At 36.3% G+C, this 9,920-nt stretch overlaps 1 protein-coding gene across 1 annotated transcript; it reads right to left on the bottom strand.

Moving 5' to 3' along the window:
• Positions 1-7,377: 7,377 nt before the first annotated feature.
• On the bottom strand, positions 7,378-9,576 carry LOC140864418 (probable CCR4-associated factor 1 homolog 7). Its single transcript, XM_073268592.1, has 2 exons — positions 9,445-9,576; positions 7,378-8,515 (listed from the first exon to the last, which is right to left on the bottom strand). Exon 2 carries the CDS (start codon positions 8,427-8,429, stop codon positions 7,599-7,601), a length of 831 nt encoding a protein of 276 aa, XP_073124693.1. The 5' UTR covers positions 8,430-8,515; positions 9,445-9,576; the 3' UTR covers positions 7,378-7,598.
• Between the last annotated feature and the right edge of the window lie 344 nt (positions 9,577-9,920).

Here is a 9,920-nt window from a genome sequence, read left to right on the forward strand (position 1 = left end):
CTATGCAATAGGAAATAGACTCGATGCATTCTAACCAAGTTTGGTCTTTAGTAGATCCTCCCAATGAAATTGTTCCAATTGGGTGCAAATGGATCTACAAGAGAAAGCTTGGGCCTGATGGAAAGGTATTGACCTACAAGGCACGATTGGTGGCAAAAGGTTATACTCAAAGACAAGAAGTTGACTATGATAAAACCTTTTCACCAGTCGCAATGTTCAAGTCCATAAGAATCCTTATTGCCATAGCAGCATGATATGACTATGAGATATGGCAAATGGATGTAAAGACTGCATTTCTTAATGGAAACATTAAGGAAGATATCTATATGATACATCCTGAGGGATACACATCCATGGGAAGCGAGCATAAGGTATGCAAACTTCAGAGATCAATCTATGGTCTCAAACAAGCATCAAGAAGTTGGAACCAGAAATTTGATGAAACAATAAAGGATTTTGGTTTTATCAAGAACCCGGAGGAACCATGCGTGTACAAGAAAGTAGTTAAGAATGCGGTAACATTTTTAGTACTTTATGTTGATGACATCCTACTCATGGGGAATGATGTAGGGATGTTGCAGTCAACAAAGATATGGTTATCAGGTAGATTCTCGATGAAGGATTTAGGTGAGGCATCCTATATTCTAGGAATTCAGATCTATAGAGATAGATCTAAAAGAATGATAGGACTCACTCAATCAACCTACATCGACACCATATTGAAAAGGTTTTCAATGGATGGGTCCAAGAGAGGACATCTACCTATGTGTATGGAGTTTCTCTATCCAAGTCTATGTGTCCCAAGACTGACGAAGAGATAGAGAAGATGACACACGTGCCATATGAGTCAGCCATAGGTAGTATCATGTATGGGATGATATCTACCAGACCGGATGTGGCCTGTGCTCTGAGCGTCACGAGCAGATATCAAGCCAATCCCGGTCAAATGCATTGGAAAGCCATGAAGGATATTCTTAAGTACTTGCAAAGGACTAAGAATTTATTCATGGTTTATGGAGGGAGAGAATTGAAGTTGGAAGGCTATACCGACTCTAGCTTTCAATGTGACGTGGATGACTCAAAATCAACCTCTGGATTTGTATTCGTGCTCAATGGCGGTGCTGTATCTTGGAAGAGTTCCAAGCAGGACACCACAACGGATTCCACCATTGAGGCAGAATACATTGCAGCATCAGCTGCTGCTAAAGAGGCGGTTTGGATAAGGAAATTCATCCAAGAGTTGGGTGTAATTCCTGAAGCTGTTGGTCCAGTCCCGGTGTACTGTGACAACACGGGTGCCGTTGCTCAGGCAAAGGAACCAAGGTCTCATCATAAGTCCAAACACGTACTGAGGAAATACCACATCATCCGAGAGATCGTGGAAAGAGGAGACATCAGTGTCGAGAAAGTGGCCTCTACAGACAATATCGTTGATCCGCTTACTAAGCCCTTGCCAGGACCATTGTTTGACAAACATCGCGAAGCAATGGGATTGCGTAGTGTGACTAGTTGGCTTTAGGGCAAGTGGGAGATTGAAAGAGTGGGTGCCCGGTTAGCCAACTTGTGGCTAAGGGCTTTTATGACTCTATGTAAAATAATCTTTTGTTTAATATAATTTACACTTTTATAATGGCATTGACTTTATCTTTCTTCATAATGTTATATTATGATATACTATTGTTGTTTTGATAAAGACCTTGAATATACTATAGTGTATGTAAGATGTGGTAGCACATGGGGATGGCTATCATGAAACACATCTTATAGTCACTGTATATTCTAAACTGTTCCTAGTCAATTGAGCCGTCCGCAAATAAGGATAAGGATCGCTCAAGATTGAGACTAGCATTTGCGATGCCGAGTACCACGTTTTATTGGTATGGAATATAGAGATGTTCAAAGCATGCAAATGGATATTTATATGATGAATGATCGAACTACCCTATTCAAACTTTCCAAGTGGTTATCACTTATCGAGTGGATAAAGTCCGCGGTTTTGGTTGTACACCATTAGTCCTTATTACTTGAAACATCATTGAGACTCTATATGCTAGTACTGTACTTTGACTCATTTACCGACTCTATTAGGGTCATCAGGTGTCGGGATTGGGTACAGTTACGACACATATAGGAGTCGATGCTTTGTTGTCAAGGATTCACCACATACTTGCGAGTGTGGATATCCTATGCGATCTGAGGAGATATTAGTGTGACGAATCTCTGGCCAGAGTACATGATGTGTTTTAGGTTAATGGGTTATCCTAGTAACACATGCGATGTCACTATTTGATCTCCAAGATGTTATGCATAGTTATCGAATCTCGAACGACTCTCGATGCACCAATGGTTGTTGATTCGATCGGGATATATGGATGAAGGGACCGTACTGTACGCTAACCAAAATCTACTGGTTCTTGTAGGCACTATCAGTAATACCTAGGGAATCATGGGGCGATGTTGCTAGGCGCTCTTACCATGATTCGATGGGTAAGTCGGAAATTGTTGTTCCGAGTCACAAGGAGTTGTGAGCCCACGGCTAGCTGTATTCCTGAACCATTGAGGGTTACACAAGTAATGGATTACTAAAATCCCGTAGAGATAGTTAAATTTAAAGAGTTAAATTTAATGAAAGAGAAGTTGGACTTCTTAACTAAAGAGAGTGAAATTTCCTAAAATGACATAGGGATTGACATTTTTGGAAATCACTGAATTCGGATTCAGAAAAATTGTCTTGACTCTAAAAGATGCAGAAATGGTTTCTGTGCACATTGGTGAAGTCAGTTTATCAATTGGAGTCACGATGAATTTTATATTAATTTCTATAACAACGGGCTTGGCTTGTTGGGCTTAAGTTATGGATTATGGGCCCTAAGGAGTTAGAGTCCAAATATAATTATAACTTAATCCAGTCTAGAAATTATCTATAAATAGGACTGCAGTGTTCGAAAATTTGGTGTGATTTCAGTCTTGCAATTTTCGAATTTCAGCCTATATTATTCAAGGGGATTTTCGAAACCTCTGTCCCTTTTGGAGAAAATTCGGGTTGTGTTTTTGTGAAAAATTACAATCTGAATTAACAGATCATATCTGTTTATTCTCTACGCAAACTTCTGATTGATTTCTAGTGCAGTCATTCAGAGGGTTTTGTTTTCTATTCGTGGACCTGATTGAAGAAACGTTCGTTCATCAGTTCCTGGGATATACAACAAGAGCAGATTAAATTCTGTTGGTGTCCATAATCTCGCTTCGAGATTTTAAGGTAAAATATTTAATAGTGATTATTTGTTTTACTTACACAAATTTAATCGTAAAGTTTTGATACCCTGATATGGAATCGTTCCATATTAATAAAATAAAATTTTAAACTTCCACTGCACCGGGTATCAATTCTAATTGATCTGAACACAGTTTTCCAACATTTTTATTGTCTCACTTTTACAACTTTTGTCTAATATTTTAAAAATATTAATACTTGGTTATTTGCATTGAATGGTAGTGAAAAAGGTGTACTGCATATATATTTTAAAAATATATATATTTGGTGTGGTATCCGTTCTGGTATAAGGTATTGTACTTGTTGAGGGTGAACCGAAATACCAACTGGTTTGTTGATCTAGCGGAACCTAACGATGATAGTGAATGTAATAAGTGAATTTTCACTATTTTCAAAAATCCGACTGCGGGGTATAACGGAGGTTATTTCTTTTGCTCACGTATGGGTGTTGGACCGCAACTGCTATTCCGATAGATGTGTTAAAACCGCCATTTATAATATTTTCGACGGAGAGTTTTCCGAACACCTGAAAGATTTTTGTCTTCTAAGCAATCTCTTGAGGGAATGCGTTTTCTGCAATCCTTTGGAGTAGTATTTTCGATTAAAACTCTTGAGTTAGTATATTTCACGTAACCTCTGTGGTTGGTGCATTGGATATAACCCATTGGGGCTATGATTCCGTATAGTCTTTAGGACTTGGTGAATTTTTTTATGGTTATCATGACTTGATGAATTTTTTTTATAGTCATTATGATTTGATAAATTTTTTATAGTCGACATGACTTCTTCTGAAAAAATATTTATAGTCGCTATGACTTTTACTGAAATTTTTTTTATAGTCACTATGATTTCTTCTGAAATATTTTTTATTGTCGCTATGACTTGATAAATTTTTTATAGTCACTATGACTTCTTCTAAAAAAGTTTTTATAGTCTCTATGAGTTTTTTCTGAAAAATATTTTATAGTCACTATGACCTCTTCTGAAAAAATTTTTATAGTCTCTATGACTTTTCCTGAAAATTTTTTTATAGTCATTATGACTTCTTCTGAAAAATTTTTTATAGTCTCTATGACTTTTCCTGAAAAAATTTTTATAGTCATTATGACTTCTTCTGAATTTTTTTTTTATAGTCGCTATGACTTTTTCTGAAAATATTTTTATAGTCGCTATGACTTCTTGGATTATTTATAGTCGTTATGAATTTTTTGAATTGTTTATAGTCGCTATGATTTTTTCTGAAGTGTTTATAGTCGCTATGGCTTCTTCTGAAAATTTTTTTATAGTCTCTATGACTTTTCCTAAAAAATTTTTTTATAGTCATTATGAATTTTTCTTAAATTTTTTTTATAGTCGCTATGACTTCTTCTGAAAATGTTTTTATAGTCGCTATTACTTCTTGAATTATTTATAGTCGCTATGAATTTTTTGAATTGTTTATAGTCGCTATGACTTTTTCTGAATTGTTTATAATCGCTATGACTTCTTCTAAAAAACTTTTTATAGTCTCTATGATTTTTCCTAAAAAAATTTTATAGTCATTATGAATTCTTCTGAATTTTTTTTTTATAGTCGCTATAACTTCTTCTGAAAATTTTTTTATAGTCGCTATGACCTCTTAAATTATTTATAGTCGCTATGACTTTTTTGAATTGTCTATGGTCGCTATGACTTTTTTTGAATTGTTTATAGTCACTATGATTTTTTTTGAAATTTTTTTATAGTCGCTATGACTTGATGAATTATTTATAGTCACTATGACTTTTTGAATTGTTTATAGTCACTATGAATTTTTTGAATTGTTTATAGTCGCTATGACTTTTTGTTGTACTCTATTTGAAATAACGTAGTGCTTAACATTGAGTACTTTGGAGTGGATCAAGTTCCTAAGATTTTGTCTCATGGGGAAGTCCTGAACCCACTCTATTTGCTAGGTGGTGAGGTATCCCGGGACTATAATTTTTTCGTCTTGACCTCTTACAGCATCGTGGCTTAGGTAGTCCTATAGGGCTGGCCAAGTCTCTGATGGATGAGTAGCCTTAATAAATGCATTGGTCGTGACGTATGAATTAAGCATTCGTTGACAGAGCTGTGTTCCTTCCTATATAATTAAATAGAAAAATAAAAAATTAAACGTAAATTTATTATTAAACTTAAAATAAAAGAGAATCAAGTAAAAGTTTTGATCTGTAGAGCAAATAAAGTAGCGACAAGCAATTTATTTTAGCTTGCAGGTGTTTGCTCTATGAATATAGAGTTTCTTTAGATTGGCATGACTCTCTGTCCTGCGTTATATTTCATCGTATTTTTCGTCTCGTTTTCTTTTTCCCGAGGAGTGCAACTCATGTTCGGGGATTTTTCTGCTATAGATTCCTTGAACCTTCAAGGATGCAAGTTATGCTGCATTATTCCAGATAATATATCGTGGTTCACATGTGAGACTTCATGAACCGTGTAAGTAAATATCTTAATATAGTCTCTCAATCTTTCCCCTTCTTTTTGAAGAATTGTGAATAAGTATGCTGCTGTTTTCGGATATTTTTTGTTAATTGAGAATTGCTGGATGAAGCGCTCCAAGTTGGCGATGGATTCGGACGACATCTTATTGAACCATGTGAGAGCTCGCCCTGATAACGTTGTTCGGAATATCTTGCAGTAAGCAGCATCTGTGATGTCATACAAATCTGCTTTTGCGTAGAATTTGTTAATATGATCTTGAGGATCACTAGTTCCATCGAATTCAGGTAGGCTGGGTATTTTGACTCCCTTAGGCAATGCTTCAGATAGAATGACATTAGTGAACGGGCTCCGTCGTGCAGGCAAGATTGCTGACAAATTCTCTCCAGTTACATATGTGTGAGATCCATCTCCACGGGTTGGATTAGTGGTTTTGTTTTTGTCAGAGACGTCATAAACTGTGTGACCACTTGCTTCCCCCTCTTTAGGAGTAGTATTTTTCTCGCTCCCATCAAGATCTTTGTCATTCACTTTAGACTTAGTTTTCTTTGGATCTTTGTTATCGGGGTCATGAGATGAGAGCCCTCTTCTATGAGCTCTCTTGTCGGTGCTTCGGCGTTGACGGCTTTCCACGAACTGAGCGACCGCTTCAGTTGCTGCGCGTGCGGCTATTCTTTCCATTAAGGCTTTCAACGTTTCTTTGGTGAAATTAAACTCAGGCGGTGGTTCGGAGATGAGAGGTGATTCTCCATTGTGATTATTTCCTTGAGATGTTTGTGGTGGAGTATGCATTCTCAATGATGCAGTGAACAATTTTCCACAGACGGCGCCAAGCTGATATAGCAGAAAATTGATATTACCCAGTTAGAGAAAATCGGGGTAACTTGTGGAGATCTGAATAACCGGATTAATACTCAAACTGTTCCAAAGATCGAATTTTGTGGGTTGTTACCTGCATCACAAAACAAAGTGAGTGGCGTCGGGGGTTGCCCGACGAAGACACTCCGATGTTCAAGTCAGTATTTGCCAAATAAAAATTCTAGAGAACTAGAGCATATGACTATAGAGTGCGTACCTTAATAACGAAAGGACTTGAGCTATTTATAGACAGTCTGAGAGTTTCAATATGAGCTTGAGCCTCTTATGGGCTTTTTGGAATTTTTGAGTCTTGATAAATTGTCCCAATAAATAATATGAGATCCAAATGGATTGAGTCATTGGGCTTGAGCCCGAGAGAAAGTCAAATTGAATAATAACCCATCAATAACCAAAAACTTAAACTCGTCAGATCGACGACATCTGTCGATCAGAATTAATTATGATGTTATCACGATCATGGGTTAAAATAAGTTACCATGGTCTTGATAACAGATGTTACAGATCCAACCTATTGCCATGTGAGACACTCAGCAGTCAGCACCTATCAACCATTGGTCGGTTCTCCATCCATGTCCAAAAACTAGAACGATCTTGAATAATCAGTAATGGTTTTACTTAACCGATGGAGGGACTAGCGAGACAGGGAATTTATATTAGGCATTTTGATTCCAAGAAATTAAATAGGTCGAAAAACAAGTTGATGCAATCCTAGAAAACGAGCTGGAGAGTATCAAATATAAGAAGCAAGAAAATGCTGAGGAGCTTAATGCTGAAATGGTAAGATTTTTATTATAGCAACACTTAATTAGTCAGTCACCTTTTACAACTGGGATTCTTGATTTACAAACAAAACACTTGAAAAGAAAAACAAAAGCAACCCAGGAAACTAAGGGGCAACAACAGTTTTCTGCAAATGTGTAAATTCACATGGGATTTCCATGCTTTACAGGTACTACAAGCCTAAAGTGATACAGGGGCATTTCCTTCGTTATTTTTCGGACCCCTCCTCGGTACCAAGGCCATACAGAACACCAGTATACCTCTCGGTAGAGCCATTGAAGAAGTTGTCTTTCAACTTCTTGAAAGCACACGAGGTGAGTAGACTATCCGAACCCGCCTGATGACAAATCCCAAACCTCTCTACTTCTAGAAGTTCGGCTAACTTATTCAATCCACCGTGAAGGCTGTTACAGAATTTCATTAAATGTTTGATGTCGTACACCACTGGGAAGTACATGTTCAGTAACTCAAAGAATCCAGCTTGAGTCTCAGGCAAACTTCGAAATGTCAACAGCTTAAGCAAGTATCCAAAGTCATAGCCACTATGAAACGTCACCCAATGGACATTATCATTCAAAACAATTCCAGAAGACATCAAAAGCTCGGAAAATCGGTTCACATCAACCCCCATTTCATTATTTTTCTTGAAATCAATCCCAGATTGCCTCAACAATTCAATCGAATCATTTGCAAATACATCCTCACTCACATTAAATTCACGGAAATTAAATTGCCAAATGCAACTGGTACCCGTCCCACAATTAGGTAAATTCCCATCTTTATCCGAAAATGTGAGACCCAATTGGATTAGCTTCAGCATGTCAACATTATCCTTCAAGGTCTGATAATTATACTCATTGATATGCTTAAAGTTGCCCACAGGGCGAAGAACAACGCCAGGAAACTCCGTATCCATAGCAACATAAGGGTAATCATCGACAATGTCACGAATCAGAGCAAACTCTGATTCCAGATTGTTATTCCATACCTCTCTAATTTCAATCGAATCGGTCTTCGGTAACTCTGACGTTTCATCCATTTCTTCTTAAATGTTACTTTGCTGGCAGTAAAAGATGCAATCTTAGCCAACTAAACAACTACAACAATAATAGTCTCGAGTTCAATCTGCAAAACCACATGACAAAAAAGCAAGCCCAGAAATTAATTGAGCATGAAGAAAGAAGATAAACCAGCGAACAGGCATTGATGGACAACTGATCAAGAGTTAATTCAATTCAAACATATGCGAAAAAGTTCTTGCACCACTTTGTCTTAATCAGATATCTAAAATGTGAAACGACCCATAAATAAGCCTAAAGGAAAGAACTCCAATTTGTATAAATGTTCCATCAACTCTTAATGTATAAAATATAAATGAATCATCATTCTATAATCCCGTCCGAGGGGAAAAAAACTCACTGTAGTTGAAACAGACACAACATTGATCAAATTGTATCGATTATGACTTGAAAATTTCTGAATCCTAAATTCCTAAACACAATTTGACCAAACTCAATGACTATCAGACACCTGTCTACAATTTTGAACTTATTGAAATCAATCCCAAAACATAAGAAACTTAAATCTGTCCAGTTCACAGATCATGAATTCAACCAAAAAAAATGAATGATTTTGTAAAATCAAACTCAAACCCAGAACAGAAAATCAAAAACACATTTGTGAATATATCGGAAATCACATCCTAGCTTTCGAACGGGGTAGATCATAGCCAAAGAACAGTCAACCCAGCAGCTGAGGCTGTAAAAAGGTGAAATTTCAAATATACGCTCTAACCTAAACCAATCAAAACCCCGATCTGAAAACCCAAATGGACCAAATACTCAAAACCCGTAAAAAATAAAGTTTGAAACGGTCAAGCGTAGAGATCCGGGAACCAGGATCTAGCTTCCGCAGAGATCCGACACAGTAGGTTTAAGGCGATGTTTACAGATATACACAACAGAAAATATAAGGAAACAGATCTTGATTCGCATCTAACGTCGTTCGTGAAGAGAGATTCAATAACGGAGTGAAGAAGAAGAAGGGCTACAAACCTGAAGTGAAGATTGAATTTAGTTACCGAGAAGGAGAAGATTAGGGTTCTTGGAGCTGTGTACACCAATGGAACCTTTTCTTCTCTTTTATTGTTCCGAAAACAATTATGAGATCGAAGGAGAGTGGTCGAGCTTCAATAATTGATTATTTTTATATATAATATAAATGTTTTTTTAAAGTTGAATCTGATTTTTTTTTTTTTAAAAAAAGTTGAATCTGAATTTTAAAAGTATTCATATGTGCTTTATTAAACTATATATTTGTATAAATTTAGGTATAATGATTGTGTGGATAAAAATTATATATTTCATGTACATACACGATAAATATTTTTTTTATATTAAATCTAAAGTATATAAATTATTGCTTTCAAACACAACTATATGAATTATTTATACAAATTTAAGCTGCCTTATAATAATTTTTGTGTGAATAGTGATATATCGGTTAAACTTGGAATTGTATAATTTTGTTG

The sequence above is a fragment of the Henckelia pumila genome, chromosome 4 (genome assembly GCF_033568475.1).
Source record: "Henckelia pumila isolate YLH828 chromosome 4, ASM3356847v2, whole genome shotgun sequence".
NCBI classification, from domain to species: Eukaryota; Viridiplantae; Streptophyta; class Magnoliopsida; order Lamiales; family Gesneriaceae; genus Henckelia; species Henckelia pumila.